This window comes from Phyllobates terribilis, unplaced genomic scaffold, assembly GCF_046119375.1.
Source record: "Phyllobates terribilis strain yellow unplaced genomic scaffold, ASM4611937v1 Scaffold_7__3_contigs__length_470593459, whole genome shotgun sequence".
Lineage (NCBI taxonomy): Eukaryota > Metazoa > Chordata > Amphibia > Anura > Dendrobatidae > Phyllobates > Phyllobates terribilis.
This window is the reverse complement of record NW_027362767.1, coordinates 70,460,648-70,478,668: the sequence shown is the minus strand read 5'-3', so window position 1 is coordinate 70,478,668 and position 18,021 is coordinate 70,460,648. Positions and strand designations below refer to the sequence as shown.

The 18,021-nt window shown below is 41.6% G+C and overlaps 1 protein-coding gene across 6 annotated transcripts in view; it reads left to right on the top strand.

Annotated features, from left to right (window-relative positions):
* The window catches only part of LRRC9 (leucine rich repeat containing 9), a 198,616-nt gene that overhangs the window by 108,254 nt on the left and 72,341 nt on the right, over positions 1-18,021 (top strand). For all 6 annotated transcript variants that reach the window (XM_073638739.1, XM_073638737.1, XM_073638738.1 and 3 more), the window contains 6 exons: positions 3,582-3,764; positions 4,604-4,723; positions 4,858-5,049; positions 6,919-7,044; positions 13,163-13,303; positions 16,308-16,485. In XM_073638739.1, the coding sequence (XP_073494840.1) occupies positions 3,582-3,764; positions 4,604-4,723; positions 4,858-5,049; positions 6,919-7,044; positions 13,163-13,303; positions 16,308-16,485 (940 nt within the window). The remainder of the gene's footprint in view (positions 1-3,581; positions 3,765-4,603; positions 4,724-4,857; positions 5,050-6,918; positions 7,045-13,162; positions 13,304-16,307; positions 16,486-18,021) is intronic.

Here is an 18,021-nt window from a genome sequence, read left to right as displayed (position 1 = left end):
ACCACCAACGTTCACCATCCAACCCGACGGAACTGGAGAGGATCTGCAAGGAAGAATGACCAAGGATTCCCAAATCCAGGTGTGAAAAACTTGTTGCATCATTCCCAAGAAGACTCATGGCTGTACTAGCCCAAAAGGGTGCTTCTACTCAATACTGAGCAAAGGTCTGAATACTTATGACCATGTGATATTTCAGTTTTTCTTTTTTAATACATTTGTTAAAATTTCTACATTTCTGTTTTTTTTAGTCAAGATGGGGTGCAGAGTGTATATTAATGTGAAGAAAAATTAACTTTTTAGAATTTACCAAATGGCTGCAATGAAACAAAGAGTGAAAATTTAAAGGGGTCTGAATACTTTCCGTACCCACTGTATAATACTCAGTATGTCGTTCTCATTAAGATCATGAGAATCAGCTTCTAATGAATAGCGGCTGTGTTATACAGCCAGCACCTGAATGGAGTTGCAGTGATCTGTGCTAGCTCCGATCTCTGCTGTTTAACACCTTAAATGTCATGGACAATAGTGACTGCGGCTTTCAAGTGGTTAAACAAAGTGCGTGCCCTCTGTAACCCCATTGCCACCCTCCTATGATGGTGTTGTGATGGCAGCCGAGGAGCCTATTGAAGGTCTCTGTGTCGTCATATAGTACTCCTATGGAGCCCTACCTTTTTCCTTTTTCTTTTTTTTTTATTTTCTTGTTATAAATTTTTACATTTAACGGGATGGGAAAAAACTTTCCTACTGTGGCAGGAGATTAATGCTTCTGTTTATTGGAAAATTAACAGTGTTTTCTGAACGTTTTTCCCATCCCATAATTGTAAAAAATTATACCCCAAAAAAAAGAAGAAATCACGCTTGGTATTGTTGCTTCCATTAAATCTGATTTGTCAAGGTGTAATATCCCATATTTATGTCTATCCCACACAGTGAATGCCATAACAAAAGGATAATAAAGCTGCTAGAGTTGCCATATTTGGATTTCATAGCCACACCAAACACTGAAATAGAAAGAGATCAAAAAGTCATGCATACTGCAGAATGGTGCAAAAACTACCCCCCTCATACCGCTTGATGAAAATTAAAAAGCAAAGTTATGAGGTCTCAGAATATGGAGACAATTTTTTTTAAATTTTTTCATTTTTCTTAAGTTGTAAAATATATATAAATTTGACATAAGCTCACGGACCATCTGACACCAAGTGCAGTTGTATTCACCATATAATGATTGCCGCTAAAATGAAACCGGAGCAAAAATAGCAAAATTTGCTTATTTTCCATAATAATAGCTCATACAGAATTTTTGGTCATTTTTCAGTATATGATAAAATACATGGTCATATTCAAAAATTAATCTCATCTCGCAATGAAAAAAAAACAAGCTCTCATATGAGGACGAGGAGAAAACAAAAAATAGAAATAGTGGATAAAAAGGTTGCTTGAATGGCTGCAACTGGATGGAGCTTAGTATATGAACAGTATGCAGTTAGCTCCCCCAAGTGGCGGTGGCAGGTGTCCAACATGTTCTCTTTGTATTCTAATCCATTTTATCTAGGAATTTGGAGATGTGAGGGCTAAAAGATATATTCATCAGTACATAATAAGTGTGGACCTGTTCAATGCCGGACGCTCACATTAGGGCCAATTACATGTGAAACGTCACACATCCTTACAATACTCTTACTTGGGTCGCAATATGGATGCAGAAGAATGCCTGTATTACACTTGTCTGAAATTGGCCATCAGACCGGATTTACAACTGCAGTTTTTGATGTCTTACTTTTAGTCACAGCTGGGAGTGGAATTGAAAGGAACTCATAATGAAATGTACTTATTGCTCTTCTCTTTTGCATCTACTCCTATATTTGCTTAAAAAAAAAAAATTCAATAAAGGCTGCATAAAAATGCACGTGTATTACAGCTTATGGCCGAGGTCCATACGATACTGTCTGCTCTAGCCATTAAATCCGCTGCCAGGCCGGGACGCTCATATGAAGCTGAATGCTCAGGATCATCTACAGTGCTGCTCATCATTATTGGGACCCCTTCATTTTTTTTCAAAGACTGTACAATATCTTAAGAAATAAATGGAAATGTACCAAAGTTACATCCTCAGGATTTTTTAATTAGTGGTCCAAAGTAATACAACAATAAAATATTGTTTTTCAACTTCCATGTTGCAATTTCAAAGAAGAAACCGAATAAACAGCATGTGCAGCAATAAAGGCACCCCTAATTAATACTTGGTTGCACACCCTTTGACATTGCTGACAGCCTCCAAACCTTTCTTGTAGCCGTCTATAAGCTTCTTACACTTCTCAGGTGGAAATTTCTCCCACTCTTCCTTTGGAGTCTGTTTAAGCTCTTGAATGTTTGCAGGGTTCTTTTTTCTTACACTGGGTAGAACATTTCGCTTTAAAATCTCTTGATAACTCTCTGATTTCATGATTCCTGTGATATGGTCATGGCCTCCAGCACCAGATGCAGCAAAGCAACCCACAACATTATGGATCCTCCAACATGCTTAACTGTTGGTAAGGTGTTCTTTTCCTTATAAGCTTCATTGTGCCATCTGTAAACAAACTGTTACTTTGTATTTCCAAAAAGCTCTATTTTTGTTTCATTTGTCCACAGAACATTTTCCCAGAAGGATTGTGGTTTCTCAGGGTACTCTTTGGCAAAGATCAGCTGTTTCTTTTTATGTCTTTTCTTCAGCAATGGTTTATTCCTTGGTCTTCGCCCATAAAGCTCTAAAGCTTGCTTTAGTGTGCGGCGTATGGTACTTGTTGAAACCATGTCCCCAGACTGTTCCAGGTTGGTCTTCAGGTCTTTGGATGTTTGACATGGTGTTTTTTCCACCATTCGCACCAACCTTTGAAGACATCTCTTGTCAATTTTCATCTTTCCCCCACGTCGAGGGAGGTTCTTGACGGTTCCATGCTTGGCAAACTTCTTAATAACATTGCACACTGTTGAAACTGGGATACCAAGGTCTTTGGAGATGGCCTTATACCCTTTGGAAACCTTGTGTTTACTAATAATAGCAGTTCTGATGTACTCAAGACAGCTCATTTGTCTTCACCATTGTGACAAAGGAACTGGGCCTACCATGTGGCTTTTTAAAACATTGAAGTCATCATTCATTGGCATCATTCATGTTTTGTGATTTACCACAAGCGGATCAAAATGTGTTTCCATAGTAAATTAATGTAAAGGGTGCCAATACCAGTGCACAGCAAGCTTTAGGTTTTTCTATTTTTCCCTCCCATTGTTTTTTGGTTTTAAATTATTGTTCATCATTTGCTCTTTTGTATTGAACACGAGTTCTCTATACAAAAAAACTGTTTCACTTCATTCATTTTTTTTTTCAGAAAATATTCCACATTATGTACTTAAACTTCATGTGTGCCAATAACTATGAGCAGGACTGTATGAGTGACTTCTGGAGAATAAATGCATAAAAATGAACCAAATGCCAGTTTTCCGTTCATTCAGCTAAATTTGCGAATGTATTTAATGAAATATCCCGAGCCCTTATCATTTACATTTAATAACTCTTTTTATACGTTTTATTTTGGTAGGAAATGTACGACATGACTTGCGGTGTTTCCAGTGTTACAGCTGGAGAATTCTCAGATGAAATTAAATTGGATGAGGACGTTATTTGTATTGAACCAGTTATTAAACCCCGGCCCAAAATAATTACTCTGGATGAAGGGACCATTCTTTCCATCGGAAAGGCCAATATGTATAGTCAAATTACTGTAAGTATTGCAAAGCTCAGCTGCCAGGATATGAATGATGAACACCAGAAATAGTATAGAAAGCTTCTTAAATGTGATTTTTTATAATAGTAGATGTATAAATTTGTAGTTCTTGGCTGCCTATGTTTATTACTTCAGTGCATTGTCATTGACAACAATGCGTACAACCTTGTGCTGTCATATTAATATCTATATTCTAGTTGTTTCTAAGGCCAGGCAAAAAATAACCTATGATTATGATTAGTAATAGTAAGAAACATATCAATCATGTCATGTGCCTGCAAGTATACGATTTGCATACTTCCAACTAGGCGTGTCCAGCCTCTCTCAATTAACTCATATTGAGCGAGACCGCGCACGTCTAGTAGGAGAACCCCTTTAAATGAAAACAAAATAATTGTACTTTGTCATACCATTACTTTTGCTTTGTTTGTTTTTCATTTTGCGGGCGTCCACTATCTGATTATTTCCTGATACAGGTGCTTTTCTTCATTACCATACACACCTACATTTATTATTTTGTAAAAATGAAACATCTTCAATAAAAAAAAAAAATGCATGTGTCTGCAAAATCAGACTACACATGATTGTTTGCAGTCTGTTACCATAGAGACATACCATACAAGCATTTAAAAATAGCTGCAGAGTTGGATCTTCCCTATAAGCTCTGTCTCCCCCCCCCCCAATACTAAAAGTAAATGCTTTCAAAACATATATAAAAATGTATTATCTTTTAGTAGGATAAAAGGCACGAAATGATAAATTCTGACCATGAATTATATATAATCAGGCTAAGAAATAATATTCAGAATTCATCATTGCAATTTTATTACACACAGGTCCTAAACTTACACGGCAACAGTTTAAGTAAACTAAAGGAAATTTCCAAACTTCATGGACTTCGGAAACTAATAATAAGTTTCAATGAGTTCACCAGTCTGGAAGACGTCTCGTGTTTGGTAAGATTTATTTTTAAATACATGTAATGTTGCCTGTGTCGGAGGTTTTTGGCAAGGTGCAGTCACTCTCTTCCCCTGAATGCGGCTGTAATTACGCTTGTGTGTTTCTAAAGAAAACATTATTCTGTTACTAGCCCAATTTGGAATACCTGGATGCCAGCCATAACCGTGCGATAAATCTGGAAGGATTTAAAGGCATGGGGAAACTGAAGCACTTAGACCTGAGCTGGAACTTATTAACAAAGGCGACGGATGAAATGAATATTTTATGCAGACACGCAGCTCACCTACTTACACTGAATGTCGCCCACAATCCTTGGCAGAAGGTCAGTACACATAGCAGAAGCAGTATGGCTCTGTAAATACCGCCATTTACTGCCTATTACTAGCAAAGGATTGGATCTGGGTTCCTATTTTGGAATTAACATTCAGTCCCATGCAGACAAAGCAGAGTGGCAGCAGGCAATTTATCTGTTTTTAGGACAAAAAAGCACCTTTGTAGGTTTGTTGCCAATGCAATAAATACTTTGGGTCGAGAAAGCTGCAGCCAGTTTGTGCATTACGCTCCTTAATTTTTTTTTCACGGACAGTTTGACCGAGAGAAAAATTGTTCACCTGAACAGCCCTTTTGAATATCATGGGTCAGTGTGCTGTCCAATCGAAAAATCGGTAGCACGCTCGTCTGAATGAGCCATTACTCTTGAGATCTGCTGGAGTGGTATGGGTTGCCCACCCCTGGCCCTATTTGGTTAAGTTCTCACAATGAGTTTTTGACGCTGCGTATTTTCACTGTGCAAAAAAAAAAAAAATGTAGCGTCTTATAGGTCCAGCAAAGTGGATGGGATTTATAGAAATCTCATGCCCACTCTGTTTTTTTTTAAATGCAGCGTAAACTTACCTTTGGTGCGTGTTGCAAATCCGAATCATGTCAGTTTCTCTTGCGGGTATGTTGAGTTTTCTTTGCAGAGTTTCCCCATTAGATTGCATTAGATATGGAAAAATCACATATGTGTGTCTGCTGCATAAATGCACTAAATACTCTTCAAATTTGCACATTTGTGTATCAATAAAATGTTGTCAATGCCAGATAGCAGGAGGTATCAAAAACAGAGCAGTCTTATTTAATAAATGACATCCGAAAACGTGATTTAAAAAAAAATTGCAATGAAAAAACGTAAGTAACCTAATTTAGATAATAGATTCAGAAAATTTGCAACATCAAAAACTCACCAAATAACTCATGGTGGGAACATGGCCTCAGGGGCCCCTTCTATAAGCGGCACACCCAATCCGTCCTTGTATTACAAGGTTAGACAGTTATATGAATGTCTGTCATGTAATACTGTATTTTTTTTTCCCAGAGGTGAAATGCATGGCTAGCCAAAGATGTTTTTCCAGCAGCTGTGTGTCAGGAGCTGTCTCTGAAGATATAAGGCCTTTAAATATTATGTAGACTGATGTGTTATCCATACACACATGGCCCAGTCACAGTCCTATAATTCCTTCTATACATGCAGACATTACCACATCACCCTTATTAGTTGCATTATCCTAAATGCTACTAGTAATTACTCCTCCTTACGGCAGCGCTCTAACAATCCCCTATTACAGCCCATGCCGTAATGTTACAGCAATCACAGCAGATTATAATTGCTTTATCTTTACGTCCTAGCTGATGGATCACTATTTTTTATGTCATTGTTATTCTACCTGTTCAATAAGAAAGACCTTATTGGTCATCAAACAGAAACGCAATTACTCGGTTTCACCACCACTACAGCCGTCACACAAATGTCGCGTATATTAAAGACTAATAGCCCCGGGCCTTTTTTTTTTTTTTTTTGTTACAGTCTTCATTATGAGCTCTTCCGCCATCCGTATTGTATAAAATCCAAAGATTGAACGTCAAAAAAAAGAAAAATCTTTCTTTCTTCTGACTTTAATAAGGATGTCATCATTTAGTGGAGAGTAACAATTGTAGTAACCCCTTTCAGGAGTTTTGAATGAAGCGTCTTGAATACATGACCTAGTTTCTTAAAGCCCCTGAGAGGCAGCACAATGTGATATTGCTTCTGTGCTTATGTGTTATAATAAACATTCTCATTATGTTCACTTAACTGCGAGACCATCATAAAGTACAATAAAAAGTTACATATGATAGAAGCCATTAGCTGACATGGTTGTCCTTTTCCCAGCCGGCTTCAGTCCGTACGGCAGCGATTGGAAGATTGAAGTCGCTGACTCATTTAGACGGAGTGATGGTCACCAAAGAAGAGTTCTCTGAATCATCCAAATTTTTGTCTGGAGGCCAAATTACACAGGTCACATCTTTTATCTTTTATGGAATAAACTTTATTCTGCTTAATTTATGTCTTAGTTATACAAGGAAAAGTATAAATGTTAGAAAGGGCTGTGCAAAATGTCAATCTAGGATGATGCAAATTTACTCTTCTCCACTCAAAGAGGATTTTTAGTACCTACTGTGAAATCTCTGTCCTGTAGCTTTCATTGGGGGACACAGGAGCCATGGGTGTTGCTACCACCAGTCTTCATTGGGGGACACAGGAACCATGGGTGTTGCTGCCACCAATCTTCATTTGAGGACACAGAAACCATGGGTGCTGCTGCCACCAGTCTTCATTGGGGGGACACAGGAACCATGGGTGTTGCTGCCACGAGTCTTCATTTGGGGAACAAGGAACCATGGATGTTGCTGGCACCAGTCTTCATTGGGGGACACGGGATCCATGGGTGTTGCTGCCACCAGTCTTCATTGGGGGACACAGGAAGCATGGGTGTTACTGTCACCAGTCTTTATTGGGGGACACAGGAAGCATCGGTGTTACTGCCACCAGTCTTCATTGGGGGACACTGGAACCATGGGTGCGGCTGCCACCAGTCTTCATTGGGGGACACAGGAACCATAGGTATTGTTTCCACCAGTCTTCATTGGGGGACACAGGAACCATGGGTGCTGGCTGCTGCCACCAGTCTTCATTTGAGGACAAAGGAACCATGTGTGTTGCTACCACCAGTCTTCTTTGGGGGACACAGGAACCATGGGTGTTGCCGCCACCAATCTTCATTTGAGGACACAGGAACCATGGGTGTTGCTGCCACCAGTCTTCATTGGGGGACACAGGAACCATGGATGTTGCTGCTACGAGTCTTCATTTGGGTACACAGGAACCATGGATGTTGCTGCCACCAGTCTTCATTGGGGGACACCGGAACCATTAATGTTGCTGCCACCAGTCTTCATTGACGAAACAGGAACCATAGGTGCTGCTGCCACCAGTCTTCATTGGGAGACACAGGAACATGGGTCCTGGCTGCTGCCACCAGTCTTCATTTGAGGACAAAGGAACCATGGGTGTTACTGCCACCAGTCTTTATTGGGAGACACAGAAAGCATGGGTGTTACTGCCACCAGTCTTCTTTGGGGGACACAGGAACCATATGTGTTGCTGCCACCAATCTTCATTTGAGGACACAGGAACCATGGGTGTTGCTGCCACCAGTCTTCATTGGGGGACACAGGAAGCATGGGTGTTACTGTCACCAGTCTTTATTGGGAGACACAGAAAGCATGGGTGTTGCTGCCACCAGTCTTCATTCGGGGACACAGGAACCATGGATGTTGCTTCCACCACTCTTCTTTGGGGGACACAGGATCCATGGGTGTTGCTGCCACCAGTCTTCATTGAGGGACACTGGAACCATGGGTGCTGCTGCCAGCAGTCTTCATTATGGGACACAAGAATTATAGGTGCTGCTGCCACCAGTCTTCATTGGGGACACAGGAACCATGGGTGTTGCTGCCACCAGTCTTCATGGGGAGACACAGGAACCATGGGTGCTGGCTGCTGCCACCAGTCTTAATTTGAGGACACAGGAACCATGGTTGTTGCTACCACTAGTCCTCATATGGGGACACAGGAACCATGCGTGTTGCTACCACCAGTCTTCATTGGTGAACACAGGAAGCATGGGTGTTACTGTCACCAGTCTTTATTGGAAGACACAGGAAGCATCGGTGTTGCTGCCACCAGTCTTCATTGGGGGACACTGGAACCATGGGTGCTGCTGCCATCAGTCTTCATTATGGGACACAGGAACTATAGGTGCTGCTGCCACCAATCTTCATTGGGGGCACAGGAACCATGGGTGTTGCTGCCACCAGTCTTCATGGGCAGACACAGGAACCCATGGGTGCTGGCTGCTGCCACCAGTCTTCATTTGAGGACACAGGAACCATGCGTGTTGCTACCACTAGTCTTCATTGGGGGACACAGGAACCATGGGTGTTGCTGCCACCAGCCTTCATTGGGGGACACCGGAACCATTAATGTTGCTGTCACCAGTCTTCATTGGGGACACAGGAACCATAGGTTCTGCTGCCATTAGTCTTCATTGGGGTACACAGGAACCATGGGTGTTGCTGCCACCAGTCTTCATTGGGGACACAGGAAACATGGGTGCTGGCTGCTGCCACCAGTCTTCATAGGGGGACACAGGAACCATGGGTGCTGGCTGCTGCCACCAGGAGACTGACCCTAAGATTGCATGAAAGTCAGCTCTTCCTTCGCAGTCTACACCCACTTACTGGCACCAAGCCAACACCAGGTAGTGTAAAAACAGTAGGAGAAGCCTAAGATACAAGTCTAAGGAAAAATAAGAATAAAAGGAAACTAAAAATAAGAATAAAAGGAAACCCTAGAAGAACAGATTCGCCCGTCAGGGCACCGAGGGAGGAAGCTGTGACCCCCCCCCAATTGAGGTTACCCGAAAATGATTTTTCCTAGGTACTAAAAGTCCTCATTTCTTGGGCACGTCACAGAAACCATGGGTCATTCTAAATTGGTCCCTTAGGGTGGGAGATTGAGGGGGAGAGGTCAGAGGCAAGGCCTTAGGCAATTGCCTATAAACTGCCATCTGCAGCACTTTTCTGCCAAGACTCACAACCCCAGAGGAAAAGGTATGCACTCTGAAGAACGCGGAGAACATGTGGATAGAAGATCATATAGTTTCCTTGTACACGTGTAGTGCTGACACCTAATGATGTACCACCAGGAGACTCCCACGACCTGTGTGGAGTGGACCATGACCCTAAATGCGGGAGCCTTGGCTCTCACCAGATAGGCTTCTAGAATGGCAGATTATATCCATTGATAAATAGTTCCCTTAGAGGCAGGTAGGCCCCTGTGCAAACCATTCGAAATTACAAATAAGGCATCCAAATGCCTGAACAGTGATGGACATGTAGAGATGGACTGCTGTAATGTCTAACTTGTAGAGCGATTTCTCCCTGGGATGAGATTTTTTCTTGGGGCGAGGAAGAACGAAATAATTCAACTTTTATCTCCTCGTTGAGGCGAAAGGAAGAGACCACCTTGAGTAGAAAAGAGGGCATCATGGCCATGTAGAGAATGGGGGAGGGTGAGCTGTACAAAAGTGGTCACAAACATTTGAGACCTTTCTAATTGATGTGTCCGCTATGAGGAAGGCCACCATCCCAGAGATCACCTACAGAGAGACTTTGTTGAAAGGCTTGAAAAGGGTACACTGCAGAGCCTCCAGCACCAGGCTGAGATCCCACAAGGATTCAAGATGTCTGTAAGTAGGAGCCAAGTGTTTGACACTATGGAGGAAGATCTTAATATGAGGTAGGCTCTACTGGAAAAGAATGGACAGGGCAGGCAGGGTTGGGGCGCCAGAGGGAAATTTGTGGTTGCAAGCAATGCATACAAATTAGGTGACTAGTGGAGGCTGGCCTGGTTGGCGAATTCTCTCTTCCTTTTGAGTGCGACATGACAGGAGAATAAGAAAACAGAGGCGAGGGAAAGAGATAGAGAGACAGATGCTAGAAGAGGTCTTGGGCAAGAGGAGATTACAGTAGTGTCTGTCCTAGCGTTGGATAGGGTCCACTGGGTCATAAAAAGTGAAGAGACTGTTTGGATTGACAGACGCCACAGGAAGACTGTGCTTCTGAAGAAGAGGGCCACACTGTCTCTGGTGGATCTGACTCCTCTACTGGGTATAGCCTGCGGAGCAGGAGCCAAATGCTGTGCTACCTTAGTGTCAGCAGCCGATGCCCATGGTTTCTGTGTCCCTCAATGAATCGCCCGAGATAGGGGAAACTGTCTCTTGTGCCATCGATAGGTAGCTACCTTTTGGACGAGAGCTGAATTGCATATTTTTTCTCATAGAGCATTAAAGGCGTTTTTCACTTTAGTGAAAGTAGTTCCCAAACACTTTTATACATGTCAACAGCTAGAGCCCCTGAGCTCAGTGATTGGCTGCAGCAGTGATGTGCGCTTTAGTTGTGACGTCACCATTGCAGCCAAAATAGGAAGACCGGAGCAGCTGCAGGGTGGAAGACTGGGTAATACATACCTCCGGTAGCGCTGAGCCCAATTTTGAAGATGTTATACAGCTTTCTCAATTTCTGCTCCCACTTCACAAAGAGGTTCTGCAGCAGTCAATATGTATAATGAATCTTCTCAACTCTCCTTGGAGTTTTATGGTTGGTATAAAAGTCTGAGGTTGGTATGTGACCATGGTACTCCTTTTGTGACTTCTAATATTATGGAACCTGCATAGACACAGAATGGGAAAACACACACAGAAGCCTACCTTATTGATATATATACAGTGCAGACCAAAAGTTTGGACACACTTTCTCATTTAAAGATTTTTCTGTATTTTCATGACTATGAAAATTGTACATTCACACTGAAGGCATCAAAACTATGAATTAACACATGTGGAATTATATACTTAACAAAAAAGTGTGAAACAACTGAAAATATGTCTTATATTCTAGGTTCTTCAAAGTAGCCACCTTTTGCTTTGATGACTGCTTTGCACACTCTTGGCATTCTCTTGATGAGCTTCAAGAGGTAGTCACCGGAAATGGTCTTCCAACAATCTTGAAGGAGTTCCCAGAGATGCTTAACTTGTTGGCCCTTTTGCCTTCACTCTGCGGTCCAGCTCACCCCAAACCATCTCGATTGGGTTCAGGTCTGGTGACTGTGGAGGCCAGGTCATCTAGTGTAGCACCCCATCACTCTCCTTCTTGGTCAAATAGCCCTTACACAGCCTGGAGGTGTGTTTGGGGTCATTGTCCTGTTGAAAAATAAATGATGGTCTAACTAAACGGAAACCGGATGGAATAGCATGCCGCTGCAAGATGCTGTGGTAGCCATGCTGGTTCAGTATGCCTTCAATTTTGAATAAATCCCCAACAGTGTCACCAGCAAAGCCCCCCCACACCATCACACCTCCTCCTCCATGCTTCACGGTGGGAATCAGGCATGTAGAGTCCATCCGTTCACCTTTTCTGCGTCGCATAAAGACACGGTGGTTGGAACCAATGATCTCAAATTTGGACTCATCAGACCAAAGCACAGATTTCCACTGGTCTAATGTCCATTCCTTGTGCTCTTTAGCCCAAACAAGTCTCTTCTGCTTGTTGCCTGTCCTTAGCAGTGGTTTCCTAGCAGCTATTTTACCATGAAGGCCTGCTGCACAAAGTCTCCTCTTAACAGTTGTTGAAGAGATGTGTCTGCTGCTAGAACTCTGTGTGGCATTGACCTGGTCTCTAATCTGAGCTGCTGTTAACCTGCGATATCTGAGGCTGGTGACTCGGATAAACTTATCCTCAGAAGCAGAGGTGACTCTTGGTCTTCCTTTCCTGGGGCGGTCCTCATGTGAGCCAGTTTCTTTGTAGCGCTTGATGGTTTTTGCAACTGCACTTGGGGACACTTTCAAAGTTTGCCCAATTTTTCGCACTGACTGACCTTCATTTCTTAAAGTAATGATGGCCACTCGTTTTTCTTTACTTAGCTGCTTTTTTCTTGCCATAATACAAATTCTAACAGTCTATTCAGTAGGACTATCAGCTGTGTATCCACCAGACTTCTGCACAACACAACTGATGGTCCCAACCCCATTTATATGGCAATAAATCCCACTTATTAAACCTGACAGGGCACACCTGTGAAGTGAAAACCATTTCCGGTGACTACCTCTTGAAGCTCATCAAGAGAATGCCAAGAGTGTGCAAAGCAGTCATCAAAGCAAAAGGTGGCTACTTTGAAGAACCTAGAATATAAGACATATTTTCAGTTGTTTCACACTTTTTTGTTAAGTATATAATTCCACATGTGTTAATTCATAGTTTTGATGCCTTCAGTGTGAATGTACAATTTTCATAGTCATGAAAATACTGAAAAAATCTTTAAATGAGAAGGTGTGTCCAAACTTTTGGTCTGTACTGTGTATATATATATATATATATATATATATATATATATATATATATATATATATATATATATATATATATATATATATATATATATATAGTAATATTCATTGTACTAAGCAGTTTAGTAATGCAATAATAGTGTTATATTCATTTATGATGTTTTGCAGGCATTAATACAGATGAGCGCAAGAACAGATCACGTTAGACCACGTTGCCTTAGTCTACTACCTTCTGCTCAGATCATTGCTCAAATTAGCAAGAACTGCCTGGATCCATATGCTGAAATTAATAACAGCTGGTATCATATGGTAAGAAAAACATTACCATGCAGGCATTATAGTGTATGGGCTTCCGATTCGGAGATGCAAAAGAAATATTTATGGGAAACCTTGGCAAAAGAGCTGCAATATTGCTTATATACTGTATGTGTCAAAGGGTCCTAGCAGAAATGTCATGTACATAATGGTGGTAGTTTTACCAGTATATGCTAAGTGAGATACACTTAAAGGGTTATTCCCGTCTCAAATATTTATTGCTTATTTACAGGATTATGCCATACATTTTTTGTGCAGGTCACCCATGAAACCGGGATGTTGGCCATACATGTGCCGCTCTCTTCATTCACTTATATACGAGTTAAAGAAAATAGCCGAACAAGTTATTCCTAGAAGTGGGATTCACATCTTTCAGAGATTTGACATTTCCTGGGGATTTGCCATATATGATAGAGGTGGGAATCCTCCTCTAATATACATAGAGTACAGTGGGTGCGGAAAGTATTCAGACCCCTTTACATTTTTCACTCTTTGTTTCATTGCAGCCATTTGGTAAATTCTAAAAAGTTCTTTTTTTTCTCATTAAAGTACACTCTGCACCCCATCTTGACTGAAAAAAAACAGAAATGTAGAAATTTTTGCCAATTTATTAAAAAAGAAAAACTGAAATATCACATGGTCATAAGTATTCAGACCCTTTGCTCAGTATTGAGTAGAAGCCCCCTTTTGAGCTAGTACAGCCATGAAACTTCTTTGTGGAACTTTCTCCCATCTCCCTACTGCATCTCTGGAGCTCAGCCACAGTGATCTTGGGGTTCTTCTCTCACCAAGGCTCTTCTCCCACGATTGCTCAGTTTGTCTGGACGGCCAGGTCTAGGAAGACTTCTGGTGGCCCCAAACTTCTTCTATTTAAGGATTATGGAGGCCACTGTGCTCTTAGGAACCTTGAGTAATGCAGAAATTCTTTTGTAACCTTGGCCAGATCTGTGCCTTGCCACAATTTTGTCTCTGAGCTCCTTGGGCAGTTCCTTTGAGCTCATGATTCTCATTTGGTCTGACATGCACTGTGAGCTGTGAGGTCTTATATAGACAGGTGTGTGCCTTTCCAAATCAAGTCCTATCAGTTTAATTAAACACAGCTGGACTCCAATGAAGGAGTAGAACCATCTCAAGGAGGATCACAAGGAAATGGACAGCATGTGACTTAAATATGAGTGTCTGAGCAAAGGGTCTGAATACTTATGACCATGTGATATTTTAGTTTTTCTTTTAATAAATTTGCAAAAATTTCTACATTTCTGTTTCTTTTTCAGTCAAGATGGGGTGCAGAGTGTACTTTAATGAGAAAAAATGAACTTTTTAGAATTTACCAAATGGCTGCAATGTAACAAAGAGTGAAAAATTTAAAGGGGTCTGAAGACTTTCTGTACCCACTGTGTATGAAAGTCCAAATAGGAGAAAAAAAAAGCGACAAAAAGGTCATTAGTAATGGTGCATTATATTAAATATTTTATTGGTCAAAAAAGGGTGGAAAATATACATAATGGTGTCAGTGAATTGTTGGAGGTGTTGGAGAGTCATACAGTAGGTAGCTTTATTATGAGTATATGTAACGGTTGGTTTTGATAAAGTATATTCTTCTTGCAAATTATTTTAGGACTGTGACATACATACATGCTGCTCACATTGAAGTGGGAGATTTTTATCCCAATAAGCTGTTTGGTGAAGGGGGGTGTGATATGTCACTTCTTACCAGACAAAAAGCCTCAGAAATGTGTCATCATGAGCTGTAGAAAAAAAAATGGTGCAAGAAATGATGGTGCAATACATTAATAAATGGTGCAAGAAATTCACTTCAGTAATGTAGAACTCTGATGTGCTAGTACAATATGCCTGAAAAGAAGAAGAATACCATGTAGCTTTTTAGACAGAAAAAATCCTCATATTCAAGTGCAGTGAAATCTGCAGTGCGACTGGGCCCCCTTCCCTCCGCTGAATCGACGGTATGTCCAGCTTTAAGACAATATTTTCTGTAAATAAAAGGCCCGATTATTCAAGACCGGTATTGTTCACGGGGGTCTTAATGAAGGGGCATGCTGGAGTCAGACGCTCCAGATTGAAGAAGAGGTGCCCTACTCCAGAAACCTGAGATTTCTGGCTTAGCGAATACCACAACTTGTCATGAATTAGATGATCCATGCCATCCGTCCCGTCCCACCCCCCTCTCTGTATATTCTGTCAGAGGTGGGAGAACCTTGAGTGAAAACGCCAAAAGTTGTAAAATTTTGCCGAAATTCCGAGTTGTGCCTAAAATTTGCAACTTTTCAAACCTTTGATGCCAGAATTCTGGTGTGAAAGCTTTGATGAATCGGGCCCATAGTGTACAATTTTGTTATTTAATACACTGGCTATCAAATAGAGATATGTTTATTAAAGGCACAGTGACTTTTTAAGACTTTGAAAAAAATCACAACTTATTTTATATGGAATTGATGTGAACTCGAAAACGTAATAGAGAAACGTATTTGTTAGGGACTATCCCACTGATTATAAAGAATTTACAATTTCCTTACTAAATAACATCTATTAATGTTTCCGTTTCTCTTTACTGAAACATAAATTGGATTGCTTACAACAGAAAAGAAAAAGATTTTTTTTTTTTCTTTTTATTATTTTTCCACTTAAATATCTCAGCAACATGAAATGACATAATCTGCAGTCTGAAAACACAGCTCCCCAAGGTAAAAGTTTCACCAAGCTGCAATATGACTGATCATGTGAAATCATGTAATGTTCCCACAACGAAAGGTTAAGAGCTTGCTTGTCAGGTTGCATTTCATCCAGCAGTACCAAAAATGGCTGGAAGTAAGATGTATCTTATGTGATAACCATAGTGTTCATCTCTGCAGATATTAGGAAGGGCACATATATAACCCTTCCCACAGCAACTGGGATTTGTTACTTTTTAACCCTGTAAAATCATTTTGATAGACAGAATTTTGCTTTGAATAACGTCTACATTTTTTTTCCCCCCCAGATTACATCAGTGAATTTTGATGGGCAGAATCTCTCCCGAATCACAAATTTAGAGAAGCTGGAAAATCTTCGTTGGGCATCTTTCAGTAACAATTATCTAACAAGAATTGAAGGTCTGGAAAATTGTGTGAAGATAGAAGAGTTATGTCTGGATGGAAACTGCATCACAAAACTGGAAGGTGATGTGGACACTTCTATACGGTTATGTTCGGCACCAATGTCTTATGGTATCGTCCCAAATAATATCAGATGGCCTCAAAGAGAACCTATTGTGTCCCCAAATGCTACTGACATGCAGATACAGGGTTAATCTGCAGGTTAAAGGGGTTATCTAAGTCTATTAAATTTGTTAACTGTGGGCCGAAGATCTAACAGGCAGGTAGTTTCCAACTACTTGCCTGTTGTGCCTGACGCTGATCTCTGTTGACAGACCTGCTGACTGTTCAGCGGCTTTCACTGACGTCACGTCAACAGAGCAGAGGCTTCTCATCCGCTCTGCTCTGTGACTGCCAACATCATGCTGATTAACAGCCGGCTCCCTACTGCTTAACTGCGGGAGCCTGGCTGTCAATCAGTGTGACAGCTACAGTCACACCCTTCGACAGAGCAGCCCTGAAGAAGAAGAACTGCTCTGTTGAAGTGGAGCAGGAGCGGTCAATGTCTGCTCTGCATCGGTGCTGGGTTGAACAGGCAGGTACTTGCCTCTGTTAGCAACTACCTACCTGTTGGGTTTTAGACCCCTAGTAAGAAAAATAAAATGTCCTGGGCAACCCCTTTAATAGCGTTACAATGCTGTCCAGCCTCCTTACTGAAAGTGCGGCTACTAGGAAAAAATGAACCCTATTCGTCCGGATAGCCTCTGGCTTTCAGTCGTAGAAACGCGCCGGCGAGGCTACAGTCATTGCCCACAACATTGTGAGCGGCAGATTTAAGCTCTCCCCGGCACTTTGACAGCTTGCTAAGCAGTAATGCGTTGCTGAGCACACCGTCAATCATAGTGGCAGGGCGTGCTTACAGCCGCCGCTCACTGTGTACTGAGCAGTGACTGAAGCCAATCCAGCACGACTAAAAGCCGCTGGCACCCACACGAATGAAGCTCCGTCTCTGCCTCCCTCTCCACCTCAGAGATGTGCTCTAGGGCACAATTGAAATGTAAGAATTAGAGGTTTTCCTTTTTCTGAAACAAGAACACCACATGCTCTAACATAACAAACGGAGCGGAAATTCACCTTCCACGGGTTGTGTCTCGGTGTTTTGGCTACAATAGCGACAGTACATCTATAGCACGCATCCCCACGCTGTAACCAATCACTGAGATTAGCAGCACGAACCGCTGAGCACAGTGATTGACCACAGCGGTGATGCGTGCTGTCGCTTTTAAAGTTGTCACTGCAGCCAAAACACTGAAACCCAAGCAGCAGCGGGGAGTCAGTGCTGGACCCGGGTAGGGCGAGTATCTGCTCTGTTGTTATTTTGGGAATTTTAGAGCATTTGGGGTCCACTTTCTTGAAAGTAGAAAACCCCTTTAACATATACAAAAAAAAATCACATGATGGTTTGTGGATTTGCTGACTGGCTGGGAGGGACCAGAGATCACAAGGCCCCATTATTATTCCCAGGGGAACATTAGAAATGCCCTTCACTATATAAATTAGCACAATCCCCCTGATTTACATGCTGATAACCCCTTGAAGACACAGCCATTTTTTTTTTGC